Source organism: Triturus cristatus, chromosome 3_2 (assembly GCF_964204655.1).
Source record: "Triturus cristatus chromosome 3_2, aTriCri1.1, whole genome shotgun sequence".
Lineage (NCBI taxonomy): Eukaryota > Metazoa > Chordata > Amphibia > Caudata > Salamandridae > Triturus > Triturus cristatus.
In genome coordinates this window covers 1,198,598,723-1,198,614,313 of record NC_140584.1, presented here as the reverse complement: position 1 = coordinate 1,198,614,313, position 15,591 = coordinate 1,198,598,723, and the positions used below count along the sequence as shown (strand labels likewise).

The following is a 15,591-nucleotide window of genomic DNA, read 5'->3' as shown; positions in this document are numbered from 1 at the left end:
TTTAATGACTCTCGGGTTACAAACGAAGTAACGTACCTAGGCATTCGGATTAAAACCCAAATGCAAGAGATTGTTGAAGATAACTGGGAGGTCACTATAGCTCAAATCAAACACTCACTAGACAGATGGAGTAGACTTCAATTATCAATAATTGGTAGGGGGAATATAATTAAGATGAATGTTTTAGCCAAGATTATGTATTTATTTCGAAGTATACCTTTGGAATTTTCATCTAAAAATATACAGCAATTACAAACTATGTGTGGGAAATTCATGTGGGCTCCTGGTAAACCTCGTAGAGCCATGAAATGGCTTACATTACCGGAAGAAAGAGGAGGTCGTGGTTTACCTGATTTTCTTTCTTATTATTACATCTGTTTTTTACAGAAAATGAGCTATATATTGTTAGGAGAACCTCCAAAACAGGAGGCGGATGCTCCGTCTATCTTTTTTTTACTTTTAGGAGAACAGGCAAAAGGCTGTTTATTAAAAGAATTAGAGGGCAACTACTACAAACACACACGATTTAAGGTACTTGCCGCTGCATTTAAGGTGTGGAGAAATGTTAAAAAAATGATTAAATTTGGTAAAATTACTTATTATACCCCGTTTGATGCCTACAAAATACTTCCCTCGGTATTTTGGGATGACAATGCTAAGATATGGATCAGAAAAGGGATTTCAAGAATTGGTGACTTATTTGATAAAAACGCTGTATTTGTAACTTATGCAGAATTATCGGATAAATATCATCTTTCACAGGCGTTTTTTTTCAAATATCTTCAAGTCCGTGATTTTTGTTTTAAAAATCAGATTGGTATTCTTCCTAATGATTTAATTGAGGGTATCCGTCTTCAAAAAAGGATTGGTCCACTATATGCGATCTTAAATGAACACAGAAATGATGACATTCAAAAATACAATCAGTATTTGATTAACCAACTGGGCGACCCTCAAATTGATATTGGGGAATCTTTATGTCTTGCAAAAAAAATTTGTTTAGCAGCTAATTTAAAAGCTCAAATTTATAAAACTATTTTTAGGTTATATTACACTCCTAAGCGTATGGCAAATTGGGGAGATAAATACGACGGTAAATGTTTTAGGTGTGGAGAACAGGATGCTGATATGTCACATATTTTTTATAATTGTACAAAATTGTCGCATTTTATTGCTGAGGTTGAAAGATTTATATCATTGGTATTAGCTTGTCCTTTAAAGATCTCCCCGTCACTTATGATACTGGGAAGGTGTCAAAAAATATATAGCCATCAGGTTTTGAAAGAACATGGTCATTTTCTATTTCTAGCAATGACGGTTGCCCGGTTATGTATCGCAACAGAATGGTTATCACCTGACCCCCCTACTTTTGAATTTTGGAGAGCTAAGTTGTATCGTATGTATGAAATTGAAATGCATTTGTATGCCTTAAAAGGAATGAGGAAGAAACGTTTAGGAAGGTTAATATGGGGCGCCCTTATGAATTTTCCATCGGATAGCATTGATACATCGTAATTTTTGTGGTTTTTTTTTTTTTGTCACCTTTTTCGTTTTTTGTTGCTATTTGATGTCATGTATGTTTATAAAAAGTGGAACTGTCTTGGAAACAATAAAAATAGATAAAAAAAAAAAATGGGAAAGCATTAAGGGGTTTGAAAAAGTAAAGAATGGAGCCATGTGACAACTTTTAACATTCGTGATCGTACTACACTGCAGACACTGACCAGGGCACTCACTAGGGAACTGGCTGAACAGCAGCTCAGCTACGCTGCAGGGAGGGCTGACCAGAAGGCATCTAAATAGCAGGTTCTTGAAGGAAAGCAGCCCAGCTCACAACACTCAGTCACCCAGAGGAGGATTTCTTTCATCCTCTATAACCGAGTACGATAAGTATGGGCGCAGTTTAATGAACATGCAAGTCAAGGGGGCGGAGGAAAGGCGTGTGTGGCGACACTGAATATACCTTTGTGGGGTACCTTACCAGTTGTGGTGCTTCTGTATAGGTGTGACGAAAGACTTGAGTTGATGAGTGGAGTCGGTGCAGTTTCTGTTCTCACACTTGTCTGCAGAGAGCATCATTGCTTCCTCTCCTCCACCTAACATTAGTAGGCTGACCTGGGTCTCGCGCCTCACCACATGTGTCTGACCACCAGAGTGCTCTGGCAGGGGTCCCCCGTGAGACTTTTGGTTGCTCGGTGAAGTCTCTTCTAACATCTGTGACTGCCTGGGATAGAGTGCAAGGTGTGGGTTCTGGAGCTCGAGGAGCACTGGTAGTGAATAGCTGGTACGAGGAGTATTGTGGGTACCTCTGTGCTCGGATGCATGCCCCCCAGTGACTGTATGCAACAGCCCTGTGATAGACCTGCGCAGGTCTCCATGAAGTTATCTTATGTAAACTGAAGTGGTAGATGTTTCCGCTCCTCTTCTGGGTGGAGCGAAGGACATGGCGCGGTGCCTACTTGATGGATTGAACTTTCTTCACTGACTGTCAGTAAAAGCCCCTCCAGTGGATGCATTAGTCCACTAAGCCACCAGAACTGGCCAAAGAAGATGGAGTACCAAAGGAGCAGGATGCCACAATAGCAAATTTGGACATGGCAGAAGGGTCCAAAAATGACAGAAAAAGACATATGCAGTCACTTCCTCAACTATCCATGAAGGTGTGGCGAAATAGGAGAAGCAAGTCTCTGCTTTGTGCTGAAGCAAGGGGCAAGCTAAGAACCACTGGTGTGGGGAAGGGGAGGCTGAAAGAGGAAAAATAGAGAGGTGTTGGGGACATCCTCAATGGTCCACACACATCACCTTGACAACAAGCAGGCCTCCATCACCGGACAACGCACGACTTGAAGTTTTTTTCTGGAAATACAGCAACTGTGCTTGAATGTAGGTAAACACTCCAGAGCCCAAGCAAGGCGGCAGGTGCATGGTGGGGCTCTGAATAGCATAAAAAGATGCAGCAGCAAACTGTTTGGCGCTGAAAGGCATATTTTTTACCAATGTCTGGCTAGGCGGACATTGACTAGTGGGTCTCCTATAATATCATCATGATAATCTCTTGATAGATGTGACGGTGAGCAAACCCGGGACACATACCTTGTGGACGCGAGGAGGAAGCTCGTCTTCGGATCCCTCCTCTGGCACCGTCTCTGGGTGTCTTGTCGAAGAGGACTGCGCGTCTTCAGTCCATCCGCCCAATGGCTGACGTGAGAAGGGAGCTGGAGCCCTGTGGACTGTGCCAGGATCTATGACAAGAAAGAGAAGAAGAGCTGAGAGGACTAAACACAACCAATTCACAGTGCTTGCACATCTGCCCTAGGGCCAGTTACCAAGCTGCCCTCTGCCTGTGTTTGCATTTGAAGTGAGATCCTATGGAAACAACAGCGAAGCTTCTCCTTGGTGTTCAGCAACTGTTGAAGCCATGATGTGCAGGTGGTGTGACACTGGCTGTCTGCTTCACAACAGTAGTGTCTCGGCCATGGAGCCAGCGGCGTAACGGAAACTAGAGCCCTCATTCCCTACTGCCCCCCAGAGTACACAAAGCCCCTCCCCGTCCTTCGCCAAATCACATGATGGAATGTGGAAATGAGTCAATGATTGGACGGATGAGTGAGTGAGTGGATGAATGAGCTGCTACCAAAGACTAGCTGTGTGTCGTGGAATGGGGGCCGGGTTTTAAAATAAGTTTTGTAAATGCAAAAAGTATTGCATTGAAAAAAAGCATGATTCCACTGCCCATGACACTGAAGAGGGTTATTTTTACAGGGGATATGCACATTGTACACAAGCAAAATGCTGTCCCTCCCAGTGACGAGAGCCAATGCCTACAGGGGGCTGAACTCTTGCCTCATGCAGTATGCAGTGTAGGGAGGAAGCAAAATGTGACTGACCAATAGATGAGGATGGCAGCCTGGAAACCCCAAAACATAAGTATTATAATATATAATATTTTTGTAAAATCAAAAAGGTATTAGTTAAGGCCATCGCTAAAAATGAAAAACTATTGCAATGGAAGAAACAAGGCTTTGTTGGCCATGCGGTATCTGGCATGTTAGGGCACACACACTTCTCTCCAGCTGTGACTGCTTATTCAACTCAGCCTATTAGAAAAATGTATGCAAGGGTTTAATGATGAGATCTAACAAAAGGGGACAGAGGGCAGAATGCCGAAGAGACTGGACTGAAGGTACAATACTGCAAACTAGATACCTCATACATTTAATATCCTTGCATAACAGTCCTGTGTAACGCGCGGCCCACGTACATTTACAAGAGGCTCAAGAAACAGATTCCTGCCTTGCAAGCATTAAGTTGTATTCCTCCATTAACGGCCGTATTATTTTGCAAGTTAATTATTCCCCACACCTACCGTCTAGGGAGCTACCCACTGTACCCCGCCCCCATCAGGATGCAGAATAGATACATGCCATGCATGATGATGGCTGCTTCTGGCCTACCTCGTCAGCGGCAGAGGAGTGGGTGCAGGACGGCAGGCACCAGTGTACAATTTATCAAAGACAATTCCTAAAGAAGCTCTCTCTTGCTCCCTACTAAGGCCCACCAATCCACCACCAAGTGGCCAAGTCATAATTTTGTAAACGAAAAAAATAAAACAATTAAGTGCAGGTGCCCAACATATTTCTTAGGAGATCACCTTTCTTCCCACTCTCACCCTGCCCAGTTCCACCACTGGCGCCAACGGCTGCTTTCATGGACAATGCTCAAAAACAGATTATGATGAACAATATTCCCAAACTCTTGGGAAGATAACTTAAATATAAGGACAGTTGAACTTCAGATTGTTTCATTAAGTTAGTCTTTAAAATGCTTTAATGTAGCATGACATGATACTGTTTAACATGCAGAGCAAACACATAATGACAGTACTGGGTTACACAAGTAACAAATACAGTAGCACTAATCAAACAAGAGCAGTATGCATATTCTCTGTCATCAATCCTTGAGAGAAAAAGAACTCAAAATGGATTCAGAACCATTATCTGAATTGAGTTCCAGTTCCTAACTTATACAAGCAGTAGTACGGTCAGTGACTTTGACTGGTCAGTCCATACAGGATTGTCTCAAAGAAAAGCGGGGGGGATGCTAGGCCACGGGCATTGTCTGTTTAGGAAAGCCCACAGTATCCCTATGGTTCTTTATGATGGCTTTACCAAGGACTTTATCGTCTTTCTTGCCTGGCCACACCTTTCCACCCCTGTAGATTTGGGGTCTCCTCAGGACAGAGAAGTTGTCTGGCCTTATTTAGAAGCATGAGAAAGGAATGTCACCTACAGCCTTAGCGTTGTGGATGGGCGGCACAGTTGTTGATGTAGGACTGACCTTCTGTAATGCAACCTATTTCTTCGCTTCAGATGAAAACTTCCAGAACCCCACTCTGTCTGTTTTTACCAGTCATCTGGCATTGTCTCCGCTTGCTGCTCCTGGTGCCCAGTCTTTGTATGGGGGGCTATTAACAGTGTGAATATTTCAATATTCTTGGTCCAAGGTGGCCCCTCCCGAGGGCTCATCCCAGGAGAACAAAGTTAAGTTAAAGTTTGGTCCTGTGTAGTACTAGACCTCACTCAGAGAGTCTTTGTAATACTGGTGGAAGCCAACTGTGGCACTCAGAAATGGCTCTGGCATATATTAAAAAGTAACCAAACATATTCAATAATACTTGAAGCCCCGCATAGACTTCATGGACAACAATGTAGGCAACATATGCACTTGCATAACCACCAAAATTCAGTCTCTTACAGAACCATAAACTCGCTGCAGCTGGGTATATTTAGCAAAGTCTAATTGGAGAGCTACTGCGCCCTGTTTAGGACCACCAGCAGATCGTCACTCTTTGGAGTTAAGACATTTTCCTTACGGGGAAGACGCATGTCAATACAATTCCTCACTGTTGCTGGTTGCTTTGTCTTGCTGGTTATGACCATTGGGGAAACTCTTGCTAAGGGGCCTGTTATTCTCTCAATTACACTTCCGTCCTCAATTTTCGGGAGTTCTTCCTCGACCTGAGCACATATATGGAACAGGGGTCTGAGATTTTTGAGGGCCACTGGTTTCACACTTGAGTCATTGTGCAGTTACACTGGCCTTTGTCTTGAGGCATCATAGACCAGAAAATAAATACTTGTATTCCTGAAGTACTTTGTCAATGTCATATGTCAAGTTGAGTGAAAAATTAATGAAGGGCAACAGTTCTGAAGCGTGGTAACTGATAAGCCTGTCTGTGACAAAGAATTTCACCACAATATGCTCCTCGTCATGGTCTGTTTCAGTTGAAAACTTGGCTCCAAGCTTGTCAGTGTTTTTAGCTTTCAAGAGCTCATCCTAAGGTATGGGACAGAGGAAAACAATCATCGTTCTGAATACGCACAATGTTCTTTTAGTAGTTTCAGCGCCTCAATCCGTCATTTAATGGAAAATGGAAAGGCCTGATTTCGCTGATTGTGTGATCCATTTACGAAGAGCTAAAAAGCACATGCGGGCTGCAAGTACACAGACACCGCACAATGCCCCGTCAAAATGCATCCAATGTGTAATGGATTACAAAAAGAATGATGAGAGTCTCTTCATGACTTCACGACGCAGGAATCCGGAACAAGGCCCTCGGCTGGATCTGCTTATTCCTATCCAGCAGAACGCAGCGGGTCAGACTCCCACCCTTCCTCCCAGATCCCACATCAACCAAATGCGGAGTTCCCCAAGGATCCTCCATCAGCCCCACAATGTTCAACATCTACATGGCCCCACCTGCACCCATTGTCCGATCCCACGAACTCAATATGGTGTCCTACGGAGACAACACCCAACTCATCCTCTCTCTATCCAATAAACCCAACATCTCCAAACACAACTTCCAAAATGTAATGGAAGCAGTCTCCAGATGGATGAGGAACAGCTGCCTACAACTAAACACGGAAAAGACTGAAGTACTCATCATGTCCCCACACCCCAATGCCTGGAATGACACCCTGTGCCCCCCCACCCTTAGGAACCCTCCTACCCCCACGGACTACGCACGTAACCTCAGAATCATCTTGGACTGTGAACTCAAAATGGACCGCCAAATTAACTCCTGTTTCCACACCCTCCGACTTCTACAAAAGACCTTCAACTGGATTACCCTCGACCATAGGAAAACCACCACCGACGCCTCATCAGCAGCAGCCTGGACTAAGGCAATGCACTCTATGCTGGAATCAACAAGAACCTCACCGCAAACTACAAAACATCCAAAATGCCTCCAACAGACTAGTCCTCAACCGACCGCGCCACTGCCACATCACCCAACACCTGCAGACACTACATTGGCTCCCAGTCGAGTATAGAATCACCTTCAAGCTGCTCACCCACGCCCACAAACCCCTCCACAACACCGGACCGGCCTACCTGAACCACCGCCTCTAGTTCCATGCACTCCAAAGATCTCTCTGCTCAGCCCAGCTCTCCCTTGCTACGGTGCCGTGCATCAGGAAGACCAGAATAGAGGTCGTTCCTGCTCCTTCCTCGCGGCCAAGGCATGAAACACCCTACATCTCCGACAGACGTCAACACTTTCCAAGTTCATGAAGGACCTCAAGACTTGGCTCTTCGACAGATCGTGTGAACTTCTGGGAGCTGCTCCTCCCCTCCCCAGTGTCTTGAGACCCTCTCGTGTGAGTAGTAGTGCTAAACAAACTCATTGATTGATTGATTGTCCATCCATCCTCCTTCATGTAGCAGATCCTACCAGCACTGGGGTCTTGCGCCTCCTGGACAGTCACTCCCCTACAGGTTTGCATGTTCCTTCCCTCCCTCAGCAGGCTGGCTTCCAGGTGTCTCAATTCCGTGGCCAGATACTGTGAACCTAATCCAGTAAAGACAGTCAGAAACGAGGTATCCTATTAGGTGACTGGAAGTTATCACTAAAAGCACAAGAAAACTGGCTGACAAAAACCTGTTTCTCCATATGAGAATTTGATGATGTATTCTCTTTTACATCGAGCCTGACTAAGGGAATGCTATTTATTTCGCTGCTTGTGAATCTGTGATAAACTAATTACAGCTTGTGCAAATGCAGTGGCCTGGTTAATCTATATTTCCAGAAGAACACACATTCTTGCCAAATTGTATTGGCTTCCAATAAAAAAATGGGTTCACTTCAAAGCCATGATGATTGTTCACAGAATCATTCACCAGAGAGCACCCACATTTCTTGCTGACAAACTTCATCTGCATTCTGCGGCTAACAGAGCAGGATCCGATAGGGTAGGCCTCCTAACCGGTATCAGACACATTTGTGTGGGTTTGGTGACAAATCTTCTCCACTGCAGCAGCAAAGGAGTAGAATTCTGTGCCTTGTACTCTCCGCATGGATTCTAATCTTATACACTGTAGGACATGTTTAAATGCTTATCTATCTTAATGTATCCTCTAATTAGTAAAGTCTTTGTCAAAGAAAACTTTCTTAGCTTCAAGATGTGAAGGCAAATGAGTGCTCTAGGAGTACTTTCCAACGGCCCTAGGCCGAAGACCATACGTGTTCCGAGTTCCCCCTTCCTGACAGGAGACACCAGGGGCGATCCGATAGGAGAACTCAAAAAACAGGAACACGCCAGCTGACCACCCTGAATTGGTGGTTGAGGCAAACAATTTGCAAATGTCAGACTGTGTTTGAGTGCTACCAGACAGCATAGGCACCAGGGTCTCAACCATGGAGACCGGGCTTGTTTGCCTCCAATGTCCCGGGGTCTGACCTAGGACGGCTCTGCAAACTGGGCCATGTGCAAGCACTCCAATACTTGATTCTCAGTATTGGCGAGGGTGTGCAGTCAGTGGCTCCTCAGGAAAGTAGTTTGGGGGTGCTTGAATTCAGCGCTTAACATTCACACAGAAGACCAATGAGTGTCGAACCCCGTGTTTACATTTAAAACAGCATGCAGTAATATGTTTATTATTAATTTAATTTTGAGTTTCAAATAGCTCTGGCTAGACACAAAGGTATCAAAGATCTTTACAGGTTATGCGAACACCAACACAAAAACATACAATAGAGCACTGAGGTAGTCACCAGTCAAGTAAAAAGAGTGACTAACAATACAGGTGCTGTTCAGTGAACTGGGTCCTTGATCAATCAATCAATCAGGCATTTGTTAAGCGCGGCTACTCACCCGTAAGGGTCTCAAGACGCTAGGGGTAGGAGGGTTGCAGGTTCCAGTCCATCAAGGAGGGGGTCTGTCGAAAAGCCAGGTTTTGAGGTTTCTTGTGAAGATGGGGAGCGATGTTGTCTGTCTGAGGTGGATCGGAAGGGTGTTCCAGGCTCTGGCCCCCCAGAAGGAGAAGGAGCGGCTCCCGATCTGGTCTTACTAGTGCGGGGGACCACGGCGTAGAGAGCTGGGCTGATCGTACGGTACTTTGGGTTCTTGGAATTTGAGTCAGCTGTTCAGGTATGCTGGTCCGGTGTCGTAGAGGTCCTTGTGTGCGTGGGTGAATATCTTGAAGGTGATTCTAGCCTCGACGGGAAGCCAGCTGAGTGTAAGTAGGTGCTGGGAGATGTGGCAGTGTTTTGGGAGGTTGAGGACCACTCTTGCGGCGGCGTTCTGGATGGCCGCTCCTCTACAGGCGAGCCTACAGATCACCTAGGGTTCCCATGCCTTGTGTTCCACGCAGTTCCTCTCTTTGCAGAAATAGCTGTAGTAGTGTGAATGAGGGTTCAGGTGCAGATTACCCTCTTCAAGAACTGTCTTTGCGCTCAGTCTTTCTTAGTTCACGCTGTCTTTCTCTCACCATGGTAAGTCTTGGAAGCGTTCGGTCGGTGGCGGACAGCCAGCGCCATCTTGTAGCCCCTCTCCTGCTTCTGGGAGGATGTGTACACCACCATTTCAATATGGTCTCCCCAGCTGTAGTGAGGTCATGACTGAAAAGCTGCAGAGGGAGTACACGATAGAGAGCCCTCGCATTCAGAAAATGGGTAACCAGGAGCGACAGTGGCGCCACGTGGGTGGATCTGATCACTGCCACACTCAGCCCAGCATCTGAGTGCAAGGCATCCTTAATAACTTTCAGGGCAGTTCTCGTACACTAGTTTCAGGAAACTAGATTGTGATGAAAGTGTCTTGCAGGGTTGGATAGGTATTAAAATTCGACCCGGGCACTCTAAAAAAAAGTGGACCACATTTGCATATTGACTTTCCGCAAAACATTGCTTCGGCGAAATTTAATTTAAAAAAAAAAAAGGGGGGGGGGAATGTAAAATAATGCACAGATTAGTTTACACTGGTGCAACACATCTGAAAACAAGTGAGGCCACTTTTGCTCAGGCCCCCTGCCCCCACTCAATATGCATATATTAATGGGCCCAGCGAGAGAAAGGGAGTGACACCTCTGCTGTTGATAAAAATGAGGTAATGGACGCCCATCTGCCTCCAGAAAGGCCACTCAGGCACCCACTGGGCCGCTGCCAGCATCGAACAAAACACAGAAACCGCCAAATCTGCCTCCCAGGCTGCTCAAAAAGCAGCCCACAGCTGGACTTCGGATACCGGCCCCTCAGGCATTGCCTGAGTGCCCGTGTTACCAATCCGACGTTGGTGGCTTGGGCTGGGCTTCAGTCTGTTCGAGCCCAGCGGAACACAGGCAAGCTTCAGGGCTCGGATGAGGTGTATCAGCGCTGGGCCACCGCAACAATTCTTGTGGATTTACGAGGAGCCACTGCCACATTTCTGTGGGTGAAAGAAGCACAGGATCCTCACCGCAGTGTCATGGGCATCCCTGATTCCACTGTTTCCACGGGCTCCTAGAGCATGCACATCACTCTAATCCGTCCTCCTTCATGTAGCAGCTCCTACCAGCACTGGGGTCTCACTCCACTTAATTCCCGCTGGACAGTCACTGCCCTGCAGGTCTACATGTTCCTTACCTCCCTCAGCAGGCAGGCTTCTAGGTGCTTCTGATCACATAAACAGCTCCTTCCAGCAAGGCAAGAATCAGGGGATGTCCCTTCACCTGTGGGAAGCTGGCTGTCACGCAGACACCCAGCTCTGGTTGCACAACAGTCGTCTGAGCACTCTGCAAAGCACTCCCTTCCTTGGTTGCTGAGAACTTGGAAATAGAACAAGTGGTTCAGTGGGTCCCAATTCTATAGAGTCAAAGCAGAAAGGAGATGTGGACCCACTGCCTGCCGCTTCAGTTCTGGAATGCGTCCCATCCAGGGTTCTCTCAGACACATCTGGAACATCCAAAATGGATCTCACAGGCCTCTAATTCTCTGTCTCATTCATACAAACAATGCATGTACCCTTTGGGCCAAATGCATAAACATGCACACTTGTGAGTTAGTGCTAGGATCTGGGTTAGAGCATAGTGTTTATAAAGAAGTAAGCGAGGAGAAAGACTGAGCTCTGAAGACGAATATGGTAAGCAAGATGGCAGGGGCAATGGAGATGGAAACGAAGAGTGCAGGAGAAGACGAGTAAAACTTTGGAGGAAAAGCACGGCGGGTGGAAAGGTGGCTGTGGGCTCTGGTGGGACAATGCCCTGGCATGCGGAGACCAAGCAAAGGGGGGGCAGGTGGAGCTATGCAGGTTATGCATGGTGAGCAACAGGAGAAAAAGCAAAGGGGGGCAGGTGGGGCTGTGCATGGTGAGCAATAGGAGGAAGTTGGGAATCCAGAGGTATTATTATTATTCATTAATTATTGGTTATTTACCGCCTCCACTGAAGCCAAAAGCAATCAAAGGTAAACTGTTGTGAGTAGGAGAAATCAGGTGGCCTGGAGGTAGAATATGGAAGGTGGGAGGAAGGAGCTGGTGGAGCTGGAGGAAGAGGACGATGAGAGGAAGGAGACAGCAGGTGGTGGTGAATGAGAGAAGAAGGCGGGGACTCGGAAGGCTAAGTGTGGCAGAGGCAGCTGGTGCCCTCTGAATGTAGAGTGTGGTGGGTGAATGAATGAATGAATGAGAAGGCATTTCTATAGCGCAAACATACTCCAGGGGGTGTCCCGGCGCTAGAGAGAAAGGTCACCTGCAGACTAAAACAAGCATTGAAAATGCAATAGGTCTCGCCTTTGATTAAGTTAAAGCCATTTGCTTTGCTAATGGTATTCTATAGCAAAGCAAATAGCTTTAACTTAATGAAAGGCGAGACCTATTGCATTTTTAATGCTTGTTAGCATTAGGGGCCATTGAATACTTTGCTAAGTAACAATGACCGATTAATTAGTGGGCTCTGCCCGTGAGCAAAGCCAGGGCTCTAACCCTGTTAAACGGCTTCCTGGGAAGAGATGATGCTAAAGGCCGCTTATAGCCAGATGCCCCGCTCTCCGCCCCTTCCTCTAATAATGCATGTTTGAAGGTTATTGATTTATCCACGCATTCCTAGTGCAATCCATCGGCATTTTCATTAACCCTGGGCGTAGTTCGCGAAGTAGCACTTTGCGAAGCTACGCAAAGTGCAGTTCGCACTACGCGAGCTACGCGTAGCACTTCGCGAACTGCATAGTACCTTGTTCGCACTGTGCCAGATGTCGTTTTCAATGATTGCACAGTGCGGACAAGCAACCGGCACTGTGCAATTATTGAAAATGGCATCTTGCACAGTGCGAGCTGTAGTTTTCTGCTGCTCGAGTAGATTTTTACTCGAGCGGCAGCTTTCTCAACGCGAACTGGTAGTTTCTCATCGCGAGCGGTCGCGAGCATACGCGACCACTCGCAATGAGAAACCTGACCTCCTCGTGTTGGGAATCTCGCCGGGAGGTTTATTTCCCATGCTCGCGATCGACAACTTGATGTTGCTGATCGCGAACAAGGAAAAAGTCTCGCCGGGATGTCATTTTGCTTGCTCGCGGTCGCCAACTTGATGTTGAGGACAGCGAGCAAGCAAAAAATGACCGCAGCACTACGCAACACTACGCTACGCGTGTTCGCACTGTGCTACGTGCAATTCGCGTAGTGCGAAGCAGCGCGAGCGTCGCAAACTACGCGAGCGTAGCGTAGTGCTTTGCCCAGGCTTAATTTTCATGTTCACTGTGGAATGCTAGCGCCACCCACTGGGACGCTCTTGGCATCAACAAGTTGTTTCTGAAAGCAGGTGACAATATCCCGGAAGTGCTGCAGGCTGTGCTCAAAATAGTTACCAAATTAGTAAGGATATAAGGTGCCGATGGGTCATCCGGCCACTTTGTCTATCAGGAGTTAGTGGGCGGAGCTGAGGCCGAGGGCACAGACAGGCCACCCCGAGTCAGCAGCCTCTGTCTGCAATGGAGCACTGGGTGCGGTACTCACCACAGGCTCCTTTATCAAGTGCCGCTTCTGTGCCTCTTAGAAGCGTTAAAGTGCCAGTGAGGCGTGTCACTGCTGCAAAGGAGTGCGGGGTGCGAGTACTCACCCCAGGCTCCCTTCCCAAGTGCTGCTTCTGTGCCTCTTAGAAGCGTTAAAGTGCCAGTGAGGCGTGTCACTGCTGCAAAGAAGTGCGGGGTGCGAGTACTCACCCCAGGCTCCCTTCCCAAGTGCTGCTTCTGTGCCTCTTAGAAACGTTAAAGTGCCAGTGTGGTGTGTCACTGCTGCAAAGGAGTGCGGGGAAGGTCCTTTCACAGTGTTATCATTCAGTTGTGCTAAATTTCTTTGCCAGAGTTTGTCAACTGTACAACCAAGGATTTCGCGTGTACAATTCATAAAGTGCAGTCTAGAAATATAGGTGCAGGAAATCCACAGAGAAATGTGGCAATCTAGACAGCGCTATGAAATACTCTCGTCCGGAAACTGCTCGCCAAGAACGAACCAGCTGACTTGAGTAAGTACAGTGGTGTTAAGGTGAACATTACATTATTTCAGAAGCTTGGATTGTTAAATCGGCCTGACCATATATAAAGAGCAACTCCTAGAAGACACTGCACCAGTGAGTGAGACGGTGCTCCTGGGAAGTGCTGGGCCTTAGAGGGCCTCGGATGGTGAATACTACCCTGCTAAAGAATAATGCCAGCACTGCCCTTTCCAAGTGTGGCCGCACTGCTGAGGTGTGACTCACAGTTTCCTTGACAGTACTGCAGCGCAGCTGAAAGGTGTCAGTACTGTCCCATTTAAGCATGCCAGTGCTTCTCATGCGCCCTTAACTGCAGAGAAGTGAAGTATCCCCATCTTGAGTGCTGTCGACAAATATCCGTAGTTTGTATGTGGGGTGAAAGGCGCTGGTATTGTCCCTCTGAGTGTTTTCAGCTTTGTCCAGAGTAGGATACTGATGCTGAGAGCTGCGTGCACTTTGCCATTCGGAGTATTGCAGTGCCCTTGGAGATTGCCACTGCTGTTACATTTAGTGCATTGCAGTGTGCAGAGGTAGGTAGGTAGCCTGTGGTAAGTGCAACCACCACCAGTGTTGCTGGAAAGGGGCAGATACTTCCCATAAAGTAGATTGTGGTGGTTCTGACACTTGCATGCACTGTCCCATTCAAAGTGTGGTTGTGCTAGGGATGATTGACAGCAAGGCACAGTTCCAGGTTGTGCCCGGTTCCTGGGAAGTGCTGGCCGGGACCTGGTCTGCACTCAAGGCCCCGTCTCAGGTACTGCGGTGCTGCTGTTAAGTGTCTGTCAGCACCTGGCCTGCACTCCAATGACGCAACGTAAAATGATGGACCCCCCTGCAGAATGTGACGAGGGCCCCCCGAGTCTTCCATGTATCACATATATCGTTGACCTTGTATTGACCCCCCCCACCCCCCGCTTCCCCAACTGGCCTCTGCGTCACGCCCCAGCTACCCCAAGGCCCAGTTTAAGGTTTTGCTATGCTGCTGAGAAGTGCCGGCCATCCCCTGGCTTGTCAGCAAGGCCCAGTTTCAAGTTTGCCGTGCTGCTGGGTTGTGCGGTCAGTGTCAGACCAGTAACTGAATTAAGAAGGGTAAAGTTCTGTCCACAGTGTACACTGTCGTCCTAAATTGTGCCTCTGCATGGCTTTTGTTATTAATTGTATATTGGTGATCATGGCTGGGAGTTGCCACAGTCTGCTTGCCTTAGGGGCGTACCACATTGTACCTTCCTTTCACAGGTGTTCTCCGTTGCTTCAGAGGTGAAGCTACATAGTGCCGTGCGGTGCGGGTTGTCGGTGACATTTGTTATGAGTTGTGTGCGCGTGGTTGTCATGTCGCTATGCCTGACTATGTCCGGATTTCCTGGTCAGGCATAGCCGTCGGCAGAGGAGGAGGGAAGGCGCGTGTGCGCGGCTGAATAAAAATGCACGGGCAGGAATAAAGACGTGTGAAAGACAGATCGCGTCTGTGTGTTCCTTAGCCCGACAGTAAACCTGGCGACGAGGGTGGGATGAGAGGACACCCCCCTCGGCTGCACGTAATTGGAAAGCGGTGTCTGCAGAGCGTCCAGCCAAAGCGTGAAGTGCGATGTTTGCCGAAGTGAATGAGCGCTGCCAGGCGACTCATTCTGCAGCCCTGACGAGGACACCCAACGAGTCAAGTCCCTGAAGCCTGAATTAATGAAGGTGCACAACGCTGGGGTAAGAACACCAGTTTCCCCATTTCTTGAACTGGCATACAGGCGTCCCATCTGGCGGCTATCTTAAGGTCAGGCGAGCCCATAGGAAACCATTAGCGCCTATCCGGCG

The 15,591-nt window shown here is 47.4% G+C and overlaps 1 protein-coding gene across 4 annotated transcripts in view; it reads right to left on the bottom strand.

Moving 5' to 3' along the window:
• The window catches only part of ATG9A (autophagy related 9A), a 396,601-nt gene that overhangs the window by 59,245 nt on the left and 321,765 nt on the right, over nucleotides 1-15,591 (bottom strand). For all 4 annotated transcript variants that reach the window (XR_014980113.1, XR_014980114.1, XM_085650154.1 and 1 more), the window contains exon 15: nucleotides 3,094-3,242. Coding sequence is in view for 2 of the 4 variants with exons in the window: in XM_085650154.1 (XP_085506280.1) it covers nucleotides 3,094-3,242 (149 nt within the window). In the remaining 2 variants the exon portion in view is untranslated. The remainder of the gene's footprint in view (nucleotides 1-3,093; nucleotides 3,243-15,591) is intronic.